Source organism: Castor canadensis, chromosome 12, assembly GCF_047511655.1.
Source record: "Castor canadensis chromosome 12, mCasCan1.hap1v2, whole genome shotgun sequence".
NCBI classification, from domain to species: Eukaryota; Metazoa; Chordata; class Mammalia; order Rodentia; family Castoridae; genus Castor; species Castor canadensis.
In genome coordinates this window covers 123552598-123569978 of record NC_133397.1, presented here as the reverse complement: position 1 = coordinate 123569978, position 17381 = coordinate 123552598, and the positions used below count along the sequence as shown (strand labels likewise).

Below are 17381 nucleotides of genomic sequence, written 5' to 3'. Positions count from 1 at the left end.
CAGCCCTTCTCTCACTCAAATGCATCCACATCAGCATTTTAGAAACAGCAGACTCACTGCCAAGGAGCCAAGAAGATGTGAGATGCTCCCCAGCTACAGCAGGAGACTGTTGGCTATACATAGATCACTGTCAGGCACAGGACAGGCACATGACAGATGCTCACCGCCATGGGGCCAGGCAAGTGGCAACACTGGAGCTCTCCACCGCAAATTTATCAGCATTCCAAGAACTTTACAAATTGCAACTCATATGTCTTTTCTTTTCAAAGTTGTTCTTAGAGGCCATCCTGATAAATCATGGTTCCATTTCTCACCATGCTTCACTGTATTTCACATGAAAGCTCCAAAGTTAGCATGGGTTGGACTAACAAATCTTATCAAATTCAAACACTGGTGCAAGAATAAATGCTACTACAGGAATGCGTGTTCTGTTTTAGCTCTTAGCTAGGTGAAACCCTGGCAGTAATGTGAGCGCAGGCCAGCTGGAAAGGCTAATTTGGGAGTCAGCAGGAGGGCAGTGTGTTGAGGCCAGAAGATCCGAAATGGAACGGGTTCGGGGGAGGGAGTGCCCGAAGACACGCACAAATGTAACCGGGTGAGAGCCCACTCTAACCATATGGACTTACACCAGTACTTAGTATGTATTGGGCACAGTCCTAAGCCGTCATTTAAGTAACAGCAGGTACTTTTTCTTACCATTTTCATTTGGAAAAGCCAAAGCAGAAAGAGCCTGAGTACCTTTTAAATTTTCACAGGTAAGTTGGTGGCAGAGCTGGGACTCAAATCCAGGCTGTTTCAAAATCATGAATTTCAGTTTCACACAGCACACATTCCAGAACAGGCACTTTCAATCTTGTTTTTAACTGTGACACCCCACCCCCACACCCCCACACCCCCCCAGGAGAATCATGACTCTGTACACCAAAACATAAGGAACAGCAACAGAGGTTTTGTGAAATAATACTTTTACCGGATTGACTGTATTCATATCTTTTTCATTTTATTTTAAAATTTTCTGGTTACAACTAATTGATTTTACAAGCCTCCAATAAAATCAGAGATACAAATGTCAACTCGGTATCTCCAGTAGGATGTTTAACAGTCATTTCCAATTACTGTCTGCAATTTTACCCTCCAATCCTACTCCGTTCTCTTTTTCTTCTCAATAAATGGCAATTTCTGCCCTTCCATATGGAAGAGTACTAACGTGAAATGTAGCTATAGGAATTGAGGCATGGCAATTGCAAAGTACACACCAGATTGCAAGGACTTAAGATGGGAAAGATATGTAAAACAGCTCACCAATAACTATTTTTTGTGGGACTGGAGTTAGAACTCAGGGTTTTGCACTAGTAAAGCAAGCAGGTGCTCTACCGCTTGAGCCACACCTCCAGTCCAACCAGTAACTTTTAATACTGATTACATGTTGAAATAATGTTGGGGGGGTGGCATAAATAATGTATACACATGTAAGTAAATGTAAAAATGATAGAAAAAATAATGTCTGAGATATATTGAGTTAAAGTATATTAGTAAAATTAATTTCACCTGTTTTTTGATGACTACTTGAAAATCTTCGTTTAGCTATATGGCACTCAATCTTTCTTTTCTTTCTTTCTTTTTGTGGTACTAGATTGCATTCAGGGCCTCACACTTAATAGGCAACCGATCTACCATTTGAACATTTGAGCCACACCCCAGTCCTGGCACTCAGTATTTCATACATTGCTTTTTTTCTTTTTTTTTGCAGCACTGGGGTTTGAACTCAAGACCTTGTGCTAGTTATGTTGTTCGGGATTAAGATCTTGGAATCACCCTTGACTCCTTTCTCTCAGGAGCAAATCCTACAGGCTCTAACTTCAAATAGATCCCGAATTTAACAACTTATCACCACTTCCACTGCTATACATTTTCTTCAGCACGTGCTCAAGCCCACAGCAAACACAACACCTTGTCTTCCTAACTGAAACACTTCCTAACTGGTCCCTTTCTTGCTTTACCCTGCAGTTTACTCAGCTATTCCCCATGAAGTTGCAGAGTGATCCTTTTAAAAGGTCACTCCTCAGTTTAAAATCCTCTAACTGCTTTTCCCCAGAGGAAAAGCCCAAGTCCTGGTGATAGTCTACCAAACCTTAGGAGATCTGACCCACCACCCTTTCTCTTCACTCTGTAACAGTGGCCTTCTTCAATCCACCAGGACTGCCAGGCCTCAGGGCCTTTGCACTTCCCATACCTCTGCATGCAACCCTGTACCCTGTTTCCGTCACTTTCCTGATGACTGTATTTAGAATTAAAAACCTCTCTCCTGACTTCCACATGTCCTCCTTCCCTGCTTTATTGCCTACAGGCGATTATCCTATATAGTTTGCTTATTTGTTTACCTGCCACTCATAAGTAAAATGCAGGAGTTCCACATGTGCAGTGACTGCATTCCCAGCACCAATGTGCCTGGCAATCAGCACACTTATAAACTCTGGGTTCTCCAACTCACGTTTGCAGCTAGCCATTCTCAAAAACCTGAGACAAGCATGTATTTCGGCTTTTGTTCTTTCGCTTTGTTTTTGGCAGTACTGGGATTTGAAATGCGGGGCGTGGGGGTGGGGCTTGCACTTGTTAGGCAGGTGCTCAGCCCCTTAAGCCACGCCCCCAGCCCTTTCGTCTTGTTTTTAGATTATTTTTTTGAAAGGGTTTGAGGGCTTTTGCCCAGGGCGACCTAGACCCCCACCCTCCTACTTATGCTTCCTGTGTAGCAGTGATTACAGGCAGATATAAGCAAATCCGACTTGTTGATTAAAATGGGGTGTGACTTTTTGCGAGCGGGGGTGGCCTTGGACTGCGATCCTCCCCATCTCTTACCTCCACAGTAGCTGGAATTACAAACGTAAACCACCGCGCCTGGCTATTCCAGCATCCTTCTATCTATCTATCTATCTATCTATCTATCATCTATTATCAATCATCTATCTATTATCTATCGTCTATCTCATCATCCTTCTTGGACCTACAGTACTGTAATTCCACAATAAGCGAAATTCTTCCCCACCCTGCTAACTTAACTCCAACCTTCTGTCCATTTTCTCAAGACGATCAGGTGTCCTGGAAAAGTCCCAGAAAAGTGGGTTTTCCTTCTCCCTTGGTCATAAAATCTTACAGGCTTCTACCCTGGTGCCCGCGACAGCCGAACTTCCACAGCGCCCGGGTCTCTCGCGAGACCAGCGACACGGGCTCGCGGTAGTCTCGCGAGAGCGGAGGCTCCAGGAAGTGGGCGAGAGGAGCGGCCCGCCCACCTGAGCAAGTGCGCGCGCGGCCCGGCGGGGTCAGTCTTCTTGGGGACCTGGCTGGACGGACTCTCGGGGACGCGCGCTGCCTGCCACGCCCACACGGCCTCGCGAGTCCCCAGCCGCAGCCCCTCCCTTTGCCCTTCAGGGCGCCCTGCGCTCCGCGGGCGGTGGCTCGGGTCCCCCGCCCGGGCAGCCGGCCTGGCCTTCCCCTTTTGCTCTCTGTCCCCGCTGGAGCGCCGACGCCGCGCGGCCCTGCAGTGTCCCAGACGTGGCACGTCCAGCTTGCTCGCCGTAAGTGCTAGCAATGCGCCTGGCCCCGCGGGGACCTGCCTCTTTCCATCTATAGCTCGCTCTGTACATCCCCTGTCGGCCGCAGCTATTCCCGGGCGACAACTGCTCCCCTCTTGTCATCTCCCCATTGGTGGCTTCCGATCCGAATTTGGGAACGGGGACGTCTCCCACCTGTTATCTCCGCGCAGACTAATCTGCAAGCACGAGTGCCATTTGGAGCCTTCCGAGCCATTTGGCTTGGGATCTGGACTTTTTCCCACCCCGAGCCCCGGGCTTCGCCAAAGGCATTGCTTTTCTCTTAAGAATGTTTTACCTTGTTTTGTGCAAAGTGTCAGGATCCGCAGTATTGTTGCTTCTGCCTTTCTCGTTGGGCTCGAAGGGAGGAAACAACTATTAACTTCCCTTGTCGGATTTTATTTCTAAGAGGCTTTCTTTCTTCTTGCTCTGCTAGGGTTAAACGTATAGCTAGAACATGTAAGTGCGGTGTCAGCTCTGGAGAGATGAAGGTACTGGTTATTTCCTTTTTCCTAATTCCTCTTTTATTTCCTAGGGGTAATGCATTCGACTCTGGAGTTCTTTTAATTCTTCTGAAGGAGTTCAAATCTTGCAGAAGCCAAAATGGGACACAGTAAACAGATTCGAATTTTACTTCTGAACGAAATGGACAAGCTGGAAAAGACCCTGTTCAGACTTGAACAAGGTTAGTTGCAAATTGTTTAATTAGCTCGTTTGTGTCTTAGAATTTTTTAACTCATCGATGGTCTGTTAAAAACTTAAAATTAGGCACTAGGGTGATTGGGTATGCTTAGTATGAGTGAGTCCCTGGGTTCAATTTCAAGCATAAAAAAAAAAAAAAAAAAAAAAACCTTTATGTTAGAGAAAAGTTCCTAGGATCTTTTTAAAACTTGATTTGTGCAAAGACAGTGCTGCGTTCCACAAGTATCACTAATAAAGTCTGGTTGTAGTTAGAAATATTTTATATCTGTCATGTTAAAACAAGGATAAAATATAGTTCACTTTTTCTTTGCCTGCTAACTCCCACCTAAGACAAAGCCAGCTTGGGCAAATAGTTTTAGAGAACCTATCTCGAAAAACCCTATCACAAAAAACTGGGCTGGTGGAGTGGCTCAAGGTAAAGGCCCTGAGTTCAAATCCCAAAAGAGTTCAGCAAAAAGTATGGTAAGTTTTAGTTTATGTTTCATCAAAAGCTTCTCAAATAAGTAAAAGCTCAAAGTATTTTCTTGCCAAATATAAAGTGAAATCACTGATCAGGTTATGTCAAAATGTATTTGAGATGTGATTTAAAACATCAAATTAGGCTGGGGTCAGCTTGCCTAGCATGTGCAAGACCCTGTGTACAATCCCTAGCACTACAAATAAAACAAAATAAAAGATCAAATTATATTCCTATAACACAAATTAACAGGTGCTGTATTTTCTTAGGCTTTGTGGTTTTCAATGCTAAAAAAAACCATTCACACTTATTTTATGTGAATAAAACTTTGTGAAATAGAAGTTTAATACATGAAAAACAAAACCAATCCCCCTTATTAGTGAACCAAGTGAACATTGGTAAAAATTTTGAAGGCATTTTTAAATTTTTTAAAATATTGTAAAAGTTAAATTTTTTTAAAACAGTTCAGCTATCTAACGTGTGGCCTCCCTGCCAATTCCTCCTCTTCTTCTAACTTTGGCATTTAAGATCACTGAGTGCTCACTCCATTTTTGGCTTTCCTGACTCTGCACTTTTCTGGTTTAGATTTTTCCCCCCTAGCTGCTTTAGTATTCCTGTCAGCTTGCCGTTTCTGACTAGGCTGTCTTCTTTTACATTTTAATAAATTGTGGGTATCTGGTAGGAATCTGTTCTACTCTCAAAGAATCATACATCCTCAAGGCCTTAGCTGTTGTCTTCATGTTCAGGACTCCTTTTGAAACAAGGCTTTACCTCCTTTTTTGAAATTTTTGAGTACAGTGTATTGACAAGGGTGAAGAGCCAAGTTTTTGCTGGCTTTTCTGCTAACAAACTGACTTTGGGCACGTTGAATCAATTCTGAGTGTGCATTTCATTATTTGTAAGCAAAGGTATTCTGCTCTTCTACAAAATTCAGTTTTGAGGCTTAAAGTATATGCTTCATAGTGTTAAAGCACCAAGTAGCTATAAGGCATTGATAGATCACTATGTAGTCTCACCCCAGATCTTGGCTTCCTCTTGATGCTGTGTTACAGAACAGCCTTAGGATAACTGTACTTGGTTATGTAATAATCTAGCATGTCCAAAACCACTCTGTCCCCTTCCCTAAACCTTTTTTATTGCCCAACTGGGCAATTGTGAAGTGATGTCTCTTCTTGCAGTTTCCCAGGCCAGAACCTCACATTCTTCTTTAATGATTTCTCCTCTCTTAACTGCTATCTGTCTTTAAATCCTATCATTTCATTTTGTGTATCTCTTTCTGTCTTTCATGGGATCAAACACAGATGCCCAAATAGTCTTCTTATTAATCTCTTCTCTTTTTATTTATTGGCACATACAAAGTCATACTTAACACCTCTGCCTGGCTTCCAAGACATTCTGTAACGGACTCCACTTCCCTAAGCAAGATTGAATCTCACTGTTCTCCATCCTAGTCTGGTCTCTTTACAGTTCCCCTATGTAGTACTGCAGTTCCCTCCCCTGTGGTTTTTTTCATGTCTGTCCTTGCATTCCCACTCTGGCCAGTTGTCTCTGTATCTGTTGAACTTTAGCTCAAATTCCAGTACCTTGCTGAAGTCTGTCTTAATTTTTCACTGTTGCCTGTCTTTGAATTCCAGTGAGCACAGAGCAATTAAGTACTGAACAAAGAAGCTCTGGAGCTTGTTAGTCTTACAGTGCCCAACTAGACTTTAAGATCTGTGAGGATTGGGACAGTCTTATAAATCTAGCATAGTATACATCAGTTAAGGAATACTTGTTGACTGATTCCTGGAACTCCAGTTAATTATAGCCAAAGTTGTAAATTCATCTAAGCTGTTTGAAGAGGAAACTGTGAAGGGTTTACAAAGTAAGATAGACATCATGGACTGTAATTCTAGTTAACACCTGTAAATCCATCCAAATGCTATAGATGAGAATATGTCTCCTTTTTATAATAATGATATGATCATATTATTTTACAAGATAATATATAATATGAAAAGTTAATTGAAGAGAGGGGACATTGGGACAAAAATCATTGAGAAGGCTCTTTTAAAAACACGTCTGGCCAGGCACCAGTGGCTCACGTCTGTAATCCCAGCTATTCAGGAGGCAGAGGTCAGGAAGATGGTGGTTCAAAGCCAGCCCAGTCAAATAGTTTGCAAGACCCTATCTTGAAAAAACCCATTACAAAAAGGGCTGATGGAGTGGCTCAAGGTATAGACCCTGAGTTCAAACCCCAGGACCACCAAAAAAAACCACATCTGGTTAAAGATAAAGACTTAATGACATCAAAGGTGAGAAAGAGGGAACAAAGCATGAGATACTTTAAAATTCATAGGTCTTGGTGACCAATTAAGTGTGAAGAAAATTTCTGGCAGTTTTTTATTCTTCATATTTAACTGGTTACCCAGCTCTTCTCCATTTCTTTTTTTTTTTCCCTAAAAAGGAATTATTCATCATTTTGAAGACTGATAAAGTTCTATCGACTCTTCTGATTCAGTAAGTGGAGGACTAAATAGGTGTCTTTTCTAGCTGTATTCCATGTCTCATTAACTGTCAGATAAATGAACAAAAGCAATATTCCCCAAACCTATAATTCTCCCATCATTTATATAGATTGGTGCAATTTTTGCTATTTTTTTAAAAGAAAAAAAAAAATATATATATATATATGTATATATATATATATATATATATATATAAAACTGTTCCTTGATTAGGACTTGATTTTTCTCTATAAATCAAATAGAAGGAAGTATTTTAGTTTATAGTGATAATCACTCATCTTGCTAGTCATCTACAAGAGTTCATGTACAGTGTTCCTAGTGTTAACATAGGGAATAAGATAGCCACAGTATGTACTGCTGTGACCTAAGCTAATTTTAGCAGACCGAGTGATTTATTATGGAATCTGATATACTCTAGGAATTCTGATATTCCACTTACTGTATATGAAAATTTTAGTTCCAGTGATTTGAATTGGAGGTCTAGAGCAGCTCTGCACCCTGGCCATATGTGTACTAGTCTACACAAAAAGAAAATGTAGAACCTTTCTTTCTTTTCTGTTTTAGGTTTTTAAAAAAGTAATTCAGTTTTGCTAATTCAGGAATTGACTTTGATGCCCTCAGTTTGTATGTCAGATGAGTTAAAAATAAAAAGACATTAGAGGAGGGACTGACAATCCAACCCTTACTTGTTTGTTTGCTGTATATTGCCACTAATTGTACTTCTTTTCCTGGTAGTCCTGGGATTTAAACTCACGGGTGCCCAACAGGTGCTCTTCTGCTTGAGCCACACCTCCAGCCCTCATTAGTTACACTTTTACCTAAGACAGGTAAAGTAGATATACAAGTTATGGTATCTTAAACAGTAGGGGCTGGGAAGTGTAGCTCAGTGGTAGAACCGTTACCTACCATGCACTAGGATTCCACAAAAAAATAAATTAAAAATAAAACAAATGGAATCTTTCTAATACTTTTTAACAAGGAAGAGTATCCAGGAACATTTCTTGGCTTTTTCTTTTTTTTAAACGTTTTTATTAGTATGTAATAGTTGAACAGGGAATTTTGTTATTATTATTGGTTTTGGGTTTTAGTTTTTTGGTGGTGCTGGGGGTTGAACTGAGGGCCTTACACTTGCTAAGCAGACACTATACCACTTGAGTCACTGTACCAGCCAGACTTTTTTTTTTTTTTTAATTTTTTTTATTGTTTTATTATTCATATGTGCATACAAGGCTTGGGTCATTTCTCCCCCCTGCCCCCCACCCCCTCCCTTACCACCCACTCTGCCCCCTCCCTCTCTTCCCCACCCCCTCAATACCCAGCAGAAACTATTTTGCCCTTATTTCTAATTTTGTTGAAGAGAGAGTATCAGCAATAATAGGAAGGAACAAGTGTTTTTGCTGGTTGAGATAAGGATAGCTATACAGGGAGTTGACTCACATTAATTTTCTGTGTGTATATGTTACCTTCTAGGTTAATTCTTTTTGATCTAACCTTTTCTCTAGTTCCTGGTCACCTTTTCTCTAGTTCCTGGTCCCCTTTTCCTATTGGCCTCAGTTGCTTTTAAGATACTGCTTTAGTTTCTCTGCGTTAAGGGCAACAAATGCTAGCTAATTTTTTAGGTGTCTTACCTATCCTCACCCCTCCCTTGTGTGCTCTCAATTTTATCATGTGCTCAAAGTCCAATCCCCTTGTTGTGTTTGCCCTTAATCTAATGTCCACATATGAGGGAGAACATACGATTTTTGGTCTTTGGGGCCAGGCTAACCTCACTCAGAATGATGTTCTCCAATTCCATCCATTTACCAGCGAATGATAACGTTTCATTCTTCTTCATGGCTGCATAAAATTCCATTGTGTATAGATACCACATTTTCTTAATCCATTCGTCAGTGGTGGGGCATCTTGGCTGTTTCCATAACTTCAGCCTTGTTTTTTTTAACTGGTGGGGGGGTTGGTTTGAACTAATTGCCTTCCACTTGCTAGGCAGGTACTTCTCCCATTTGAGCCATATCCAGCATTTCTTTTACTTCAGAAATTGGCAGACATTAAACGTGAGTTAGAAAGTGTTTGAGATTTGTCCTTTTCAGGAATGACAAGTAGCCTTCTGTAGTGTGATACTTAGAAAATACTCTCAGCAAAATAAAAAGCATTTAGTTTGACTCTTTAAGGAAAACACAAAGGGCTGGTGGAGTGGCTCAAATGGTAGAGTGCCTGCCTAGGAAATGAAAGGCCTTGACTTCAAACCTACTACCAAATAAATAAATAAGGTAAACACAAATGATACTGTGAATTGCTTTTTGAAGGAAACTGATGCTATGTTGCAGAGTTTAGCACATTTTACCCTGTAATGGTTCTGGTAGGGAATCCTTAGAGCTTTGTAGGCCACCCACTTTCTGTGGCAGCTAGTCAGCTCCCCAAAGACACACCATAGGCAATGCATGAAGACCAGGTGTGCTGTGTTTCAGTAAAACTTCATTTATATCAACAAAATTGATTGGGCTGTTAATTATGAGCTCATTAATTTTAGAGATGTTTTCATTGGTATATGACTTTGCCTGTGTACGTGAATACCTGCCCACTTTAGAACATTGATAAGAATTTTCTAATCTGTTTAAAAATTTCTAGATAAAGGCTTCAGTTGGTTTTTAAATCATCTGTTTAATGCATAAATGTACAGTGTCATCTGATTAGCTTGTACAATTACACAAAATTATAGAAAATATAAATTTTCTAGTCACATTGCAGCAAAAGTCTGCCTAACTGGTGAACAGAGTTAAAAATCACTATGATTTGGGAAACATCCACCAAGAGCTTCTTTCATTTGGCTTTGGTAATCTTTGTGTGATATTTTCACATCCTTTAGACTTAAAGCCAATTGTCAGAATAAACAGAACTTGGAACCTTTAAATCACTTTGTCACAAAGTATTAAACCAAGACTTCAAAAATTAATGAAATTAATTTAATCACATTTTTTCACTGATAGTATCAGTATTAATTTTTAGTGAGAGCTAAAGACCTTTTCCACCTGTTAATAAATAAAATAAGTTATTAAAAGATTGTTTATCTCATTTTTATCTTATCCCTTTATCTTGGTGTTTTATAATTTATAGTATATTATGAACACTACATATATACATATATATATTATGTAAATAAATATTTATATTTTTGGAATGCTTGTCTTTTATTTTCCTGAAGTTAGACTACTGATCCAAATGTTGTTTTAGAGACATTGGTTGAGTTTTAACCTTTGTACTACAAGTTCTCTGAATCCTTGTGTAATTATAAGAGCAATGTTTGTATAAACTCAACAGGAGACAGGTTGTTTAAATATCAATCAGCTACTCTCTTATATTTGTACATGTTCAAAATGTTATCATTTTTCCTGATGATAAGTTTAATCACTGTTGTAAAGATGCAGATATATATGATTCAGAAGTATTTTATTTCTGCAGTCATTTTTCAGTCTGTCTTACCATGAACATATATCTAATTTTACAATTATTTTCCCCAACTATAAAATTACAGAAATGTGTAAAAAGGCTTTTTTTCCATGCTTTTTGTTTTAAATAATGGGATTGTACTAGCTAAACAATGATATAGACTGTTTTTCTCCCACTTGTAATATTTTTATCATGCCCATTTACTACTTCTCTGCTTACACCACACTGTATTTCAGAAAGGATTTCAAAAGAACTACAGAAATGCATAAAATGGAACAAAATAGATTAAGTTAAAGTACTTATTAAATATCTTTTGAGCTGGGCACCAGTGATTTACGCCTGTAATCCTAGCTACTCAGGAAGCAGAGATCAGGAGGATTGTAGTTCAAAGCCAGCCCAGGCAAATAGTTCATGAGACCCTATCTCAGAAATACCCATCATAAAAAGTGTTGGTGGAGTGGCTCAAGGTAAAGGCCCTGAGTTCAAGCCCCAGTACTACAAAAAAAGAAATCTTTTGATAGCATGAGTTATAATGACTTTATAATATTGCAGCTTGCACATGTACTATAATTTACTTCATTATTTCCAAGTATGAGATATTTGGGTTGTTGTCAGTTTATTTAGCTATAATAAATAGGCTATAATAAGCATCCTTGGGGGCGGGGGGAAGTACGTTTGGGAGAAATGACCCAAACGTATGCATAAATGAATAAAAGAAAAAAAATAAGCATCCTTATACATAATCTGTGTTTACATCAATTATGCATCCATATAAAATTAAGTTAAAATATAAACATTCATAATATATTAATGCTAAATTGTTTTATACAAAAATTTGTGTATGTAATTGCTTAGAAAAGAAATTCTTAGTTTCCTGGTATAGTGAAAATGGACTCTCTGGATTTTTGCATAGTTACTTAACAGTTCCATTCGGATTTTTGTTTTTTGCTTGCTAAAGCCACTGACTGTGCATAAATGTATATGGATGTTTTAGTCCAGTCAGCAACAGAGTTAACACTACTTATCGCTACACAGTAACTAAATGCTTAGAACATCCATCCACTTGTGTTATTCATATCATAGTATGATAACAGGCCGTTCGTATTTTTCTTGGCAATTACAGGAGCGCATAATTGGATGTGAGTGAATTGGAAGAGTCCAACAAGCTCGTAATGTCTTTTCTTCACAGAGAATCTTCGCCACTATTTAATATTGTAGTGTGGAAGAATTTACCACTTCTCGAACATCACTGTGAGGGATCTAATTATCAAAGAGCAACTTTACACCTGCATGTTCCCGGTTGCAGGATTTGGCTCTAGCCAAACTGACTTTTAAATGTATAAATAAGCAGCAGTTTATAGCCGTGTACTGTTAACTCTCTAAATCATATTCAGCAGGACAGGACTCATTGTAGCTTTCCCCCTTGCTTACGTATACATGTTTCTCTGGCAATGAAAAACCTGCCTCTCATGGCCTTTGTTTTTAACTGACAGTTTTAACCTCTTGATAGAGGCAAACCTCAGTGATACTGCAGGCTTGCTTCCAGACTATCACAATAAAGCAAGTCACACAAATTTTTGGATTTCCCAATGCATATAGAAGTTAGGTTTGCATCATACTGTAATTTATTCATTGTACAGTAGAATTATGTCTTTGAAGTGTTCATACTTTAATATGTTATTACCAAAAACGCTAATGATCACCTGAGCCTTGAGCAAGTCATAACTTTTTGCTGATGGAGGGTCTCCTCTCACTGTTAGTGACTGCTGACTGATCAGGGTTGTGGTTGCTGAAAGCTGGGTGGCTCTGGCAGTTTCTTGAAATAAGACAACCATGAAGTCTGCTGTATTGATTGACTCTTCCTTTCACAAAAGGTGTCTCTGTCCCATGTGATACTCTTTGATAGCATTGTACCCACAGTAAAACTTCTTTCAAAATGGGAGTCATTTCAAACCCTGCTGCTCTTAGTCAACTGTGTTTTTGTCATATTCTGAATCCCATGTTGTCATTTCAACAATGTCACTGCATCTTCATCAATAGATTCCATCTCAAGAGACCACTTACTCTGCTCATCCATAAGAAGCAGTAAATCATCCACTAAAGTTTTATCATGAGATTGCAACAATTCAGTCACATCTTCAGCCTCTGCTTAAGCTGTTTTCACCACCTCTGCAGTTACTTCTCCCACCCCTTAGAGTCTCGAACTCCTCGGAGTTACCCATGAGGATTGAAACCCAATTTCTTCCAAACTCCCGTTAATGTTGATGCTTTGACCTACTCCCGTAAATAACGATATTACTGAAGGCATTTGGAGAGAGAGTGAATGCTTTCCAAAGGCTTTCAGTTGTCTTTGCCCAGATCCATCAGAGGACTCACTGTCAATGCCAGCTATGCTCTTAGAAAATGAATCTCTTAACTAATAAAGACCTGGAAATGAAAATACTCCCTAACCCAAGGACTGTAGAATGGTGTCGTGTTACAGGCATGAAAACAACATCATCAGAGCTCTTGAGTGGCCAGGTTCATTGTCATGAAAGGAGTTTTTGTCCTCAACAGCAGGTCTCAGAAACGGGCTTAAAATATTCAATACACTGTGCTGTAAGTAGGTGTGCTTTTTCATTCAGGCTGCATTCTATTTATAGAGCACAGGCAGGGTCAGTATGGTATAGTTCTTAAGGGCCCAAGGTTCTTAGAAGGGGACTTGTGGTGCCAACCCCTTCAAGTCTAGCTTCATATTGACTTAAGTGACCCTAGACAAATTGCTGGAGCACTTCTTTTTTTTTTTTTTTTTTTTTTTTGTGGTACTGGGGCTGAACTCAGGGCCTACACCTTGAGCCATTCCACCAACCCTTTTTGTGATGTGTTTTTTCAAAATAGGGTCTCTCGAACTATTTGCCTGGGCTGACTTTGAACCAAGATCCTGCTGATCTTGAGTAGCTAGGATTATAGGTGTGAGCCACCAGCACCCAGCTGCTGGAGCACTTTTGTGTAGCCTCTGCCATACTCTGCCCCCAAAATTTTAGTCTCTTCAAACTTTCCAAACTCTGATCTATCTCTTCAGCTTAATAAAGCAATTATTTCTACTCTGAGTGCTATAGCCTAAAAAGTTTTCTTACTATGACATCTGGAGTGTCTTAGGGGCCACAGTCCTTCACTACCTTCTTCTGAAAATAGTTGTTTCATACATTTCATCTAGTTATTCAGCAGAGGGCAGGTCTACTACCACTTATTCCATGTTGGCTGGAAGCAGACATTTTCAGAATGATTTGGCTTTCCTTTTTTTTTAATTCCAAAATGATATTTTTAGTATGGAAATTAGGTTATGTCTCGCTCTGCTCTGAACTTTTCACTGGTTCTTCCTTTCAGTCAGAGAAGTCAAGTACTTACCGTGGGCTACAGGGTTCTGCATGGTCTGATTCCCGTTACTTTTCTTCCCTCGCAGTCTACTACTCCTCCCTCAGCATACTTCAATCTAGTCCTGCTGGGCTTCTTGTTATTTCTGGAACTACCAGGCATCCTTCTACCCTAGGTCCTTTGTCCCTTGCTTGGTCCATGCTTTCCTTAGGTGGCTGTGTCAGCCACATGGCCAGCTCCCAAATTGCCCTCAAGCCTTTCAAAAGTCTGCCACCACTGAACCATCTCTGCCCTCCTCCAGTGTCCTTACAGTGCTCTGGTTTTCCTTTCTTCTCCTAGCATGTGGCCTCTCCTGACATGTTACGTTTTCTTTTTAAAACCATTTTGATTAGACTACATTAATAATATTAGGGAGTTCACTGTGATGTCATGGATGTGTATAGTGCACTTTGAACAAGTTCACCCTTCTATTATTTTCCCTTGACTTTCCTCCCTCCCTTTTCAAGAAGTGTTTGGTGGGTTTCATTATGCTGTCTTCACACGTATATGTGTAATATAGTCGATCCTCTCCACCCACATATCTTTTCTTACTTATTTGTTTACTGGCAGCCTTGTCTCTTTAGAACTTAAGGTCTGCAACGTTAGGAATCATCTGTTTTGCTCCCTGTTATGTGGTAGGTGCTCAGTATATCATTTTTTTATTTCATTGGCTGTTTAGTAAATCAAGCATTGAAACTATCAGTGTATTTCTCCTCAAAAAAAATCCTTAAACAACAAAAACTGTTCTCATCAAAACTAAGTTTTCCTACCTCCTTCAGCTATTATTGTCCTTCATTAATTGAGATGCATCTGTATTAAAACCATGTATGGCCTATATTTCTAACCAAATTCACTATAGTTAGAATATTTGTATTCTATAATTGAAAGGTTTAAAGTCTGCCTTAAAGCAACCAAAAATTTCTTCCACAGTACAGTTTTAGCTGTAATGTATTAATTGTTTTCCTCTTAAGGTAAAATACTTATAGTACACAAGTCTCAGATACATTTTAATAGAAACAATTTAACTTTGGCTTTCAGGATTCCAACAAAGACTTTAACGAGTACAGTGTGAAGAGTAGGGACATGGGCAGTAGTGTACTGGCTCACAAGAGCCAACTGCACATCCCTGCCCAATTCCATGTATGGTGATATGTCCATGGTGGGATTGTTCCTACCAGGAAGTCAACAAACACTGCTGCTGCTTCCCACCTCCAAGCCACGTTAGGCGTTTATTAGCACACCTCTGCATTTTAACAGACACCAGTTGGGCTCACTCACATTCCTCCAGAACACTGGTGAATGTCTGAATTCTTTCTTTCTTGAGGTTGACTTCCTTCACAGAAGCCTGGCTGTCTTGGTTACCTCTCAAGCTTTATATACAACCCCATACTCTGACACTGTAAAGAAACACTCTCTGCTGCAGTTTGAAAAATACCAGCGTGGTCTCTTCTCAGATGCCCAAATCTGGGCAGTTAATTCAGGGGTGAGGGTAAGGGGCTAGTAGTGGCTGAGGGGGTCAGACTAAATAAGATTAAGTAAGAATTTACACATCGTGGGCTGGGGATGTATGTAGCTCAGTGGTTGAGTGTTTGCCTGACATGCACCAGGCTCTGGGTTTGAGCCCCAGTACCAGGAAAAAAAATTTATACAACTTATGGTTATATGAATAGGAATCAGTTTCTAAGAAAGGAAAAGAGGAAATTGTGAAGCAGGTACTTACTAGACTTGCTAAAGTATAAAATTCAGTTAAATCAGGATACAAAGTAGTTCTGAAACAGCATTAAGTATGTGGAGTTAACTTTCAACATGATCAGAAAATCAGTTTATAATACTTTAAATGAAACAACTACTTTTATTTATCATACATTGAGATTTCACTTGATAATTCTGTCATGCATACAGTATACCTTGAACAAGTTCACCCCTCATTGTAGTCCCATTCTTCCTTCCCTCTCCCTCCTACTTTCAAACCGTTAAAAATCTTTTTTTTTTTTTTTGTAGTACTGGGGTTTGAACTCAGGGCCTCATTGATTGCTAAGCAGATGCTCTACCAGTTGAGCCACTCCACCAGCCTATTTTTTTGTTGGGTATTTTCAAAATAGGGTCTCACTTTCATTTTGTCCAGGCTGGCTTCAAACCATGAGCCACCTGACAAAACATCTGTTTTTAATATGGTAATGTAAGGCCTCTAACAAGTTTATCAAAATGTGTTTGTTGTTTTTTTAGGATTTGAACTACAGTTCCGATTAGGCCCAACTTTGCAGGGAAAAGCTGTTACTGTGTATACAAATTATCCATTATCTGGAGAAACATTTAATCGAGAAAAATTCTGTTCCCTGGATTGGGAAAATCCAACTGAAAGAGAAGATGATTCTGACAAATACTGTAAACTCAATCTGCAACAGTCTGGATCCTTTCAGTATTACTTTCTTCAAGGGTAAGTCAGGTGTTCTGTATGGGGGAAAAAGTTAAATCATTGTATCAACTGAAGTTGTCTAATTTGTACAAGTTAATATATTGCAGTAACTTGTTTCTCAAGATGCATATAGAATATGGTTCTCAGTATCTAGGTTATTCTATGGCCTGCTGCAGATTCAAAGTGTTGTGTAATTAAAATACACTCTGCTCTTTCCTTACAATCTAATTATAGGGTGCTCTCTGTGAGTGCACTTGCTATTGCTAATAAACCTCGGTGTATTTATTTTTAATTAAAGCAACATTATTGGATATATAACTGTACAGTAGTTAGGAAAGGGTAAATAGAAATATGCATATTTTAAAATGAGACAGTTAACCTTCTTTTCAGTCAGACTTCAGATGAGGAGTTATTCTTTTCTCTCATTAATTGAAAGGGTTTTGTTGTGTTTTTCCCCTTAGAAATGAGAGAAGTGGTGGCGGTTACATAGTTGTGGATCCTATTTTGCGTGTTGGGGCAGATAATCACGTGTTACCCCTGGACTGTGTTATTCTGCAGACGTTTTTAGCTAAGTGTTTAGGACCCTTTGATGAATGGGAAAGCAGACTTAAGGTTGCAAAAGAATCAGGTAATGTTGGCTTGCTTTCCTTTTAAAAATAAATGTAACTGTCTTCTGTGATGTAGATTTCAAAGGTTTCTCTTCTACTTAATTTTATTTCTTAATATATTTAGCAATATAAATAGAACCATATGAAATTTTTTATACTTGACCATTTTTAATCTGTAAAAATAGCAAGTTATGTTCAACATAATAAATGGAAGAACTCTGTGATAAAATAAGATAGTTGTCACTTCTGAGATTTTTCTTGACATGT

General features: G+C 39.2%; 2 protein-coding genes across 8 annotated transcripts in view; one reads left to right on the top strand and one right to left on the bottom strand.

Moving 5' to 3' along the window:
• Frrs1 (ferric chelate reductase 1) overlaps positions 1-3212 on the bottom strand; it is a 97387-nt gene extending 94175 nt beyond the window's left edge. For 2 of the 5 annotated variants that reach the window (XM_074050922.1, XM_074050925.1), the window contains exon 1: positions 2857-3203. The gene's annotated coding sequence lies outside the window, so the exon portion shown is untranslated. Of the gene's footprint in view, positions 1-2856 lie in introns of all 5 variants that reach the window. The other 3 variants (XM_074050921.1, XM_074050928.1, XM_074050923.1) reach the window with 3 other exon arrangements.
• Positions 3213-3319: 107 nt separating this feature from the next.
• The window catches only part of Agl (amylo-alpha-1,6-glucosidase and 4-alpha-glucanotransferase), a 78491-nt gene continuing 64429 nt past the window's right edge, over positions 3320-17381 (top strand). The window contains exons 1-4 of one of the 3 annotated variants that reach the window (XM_074050917.1): positions 3320-3572; positions 4123-4272; positions 16317-16527; positions 16968-17134. In XM_074050917.1, the coding sequence (XP_073907018.1) occupies positions 4191-4272; positions 16317-16527; positions 16968-17134 (460 nt within the window). In that variant the 5' untranslated portion in view covers positions 3320-3572; positions 4123-4190. Of the gene's footprint in view, positions 3573-3614; positions 4047-4122; positions 4273-16316; positions 16528-16967; positions 17135-17381 lie in introns of those variants that run through there. The other 2 variants (XM_074050920.1, XM_074050918.1) reach the window with 2 other exon arrangements.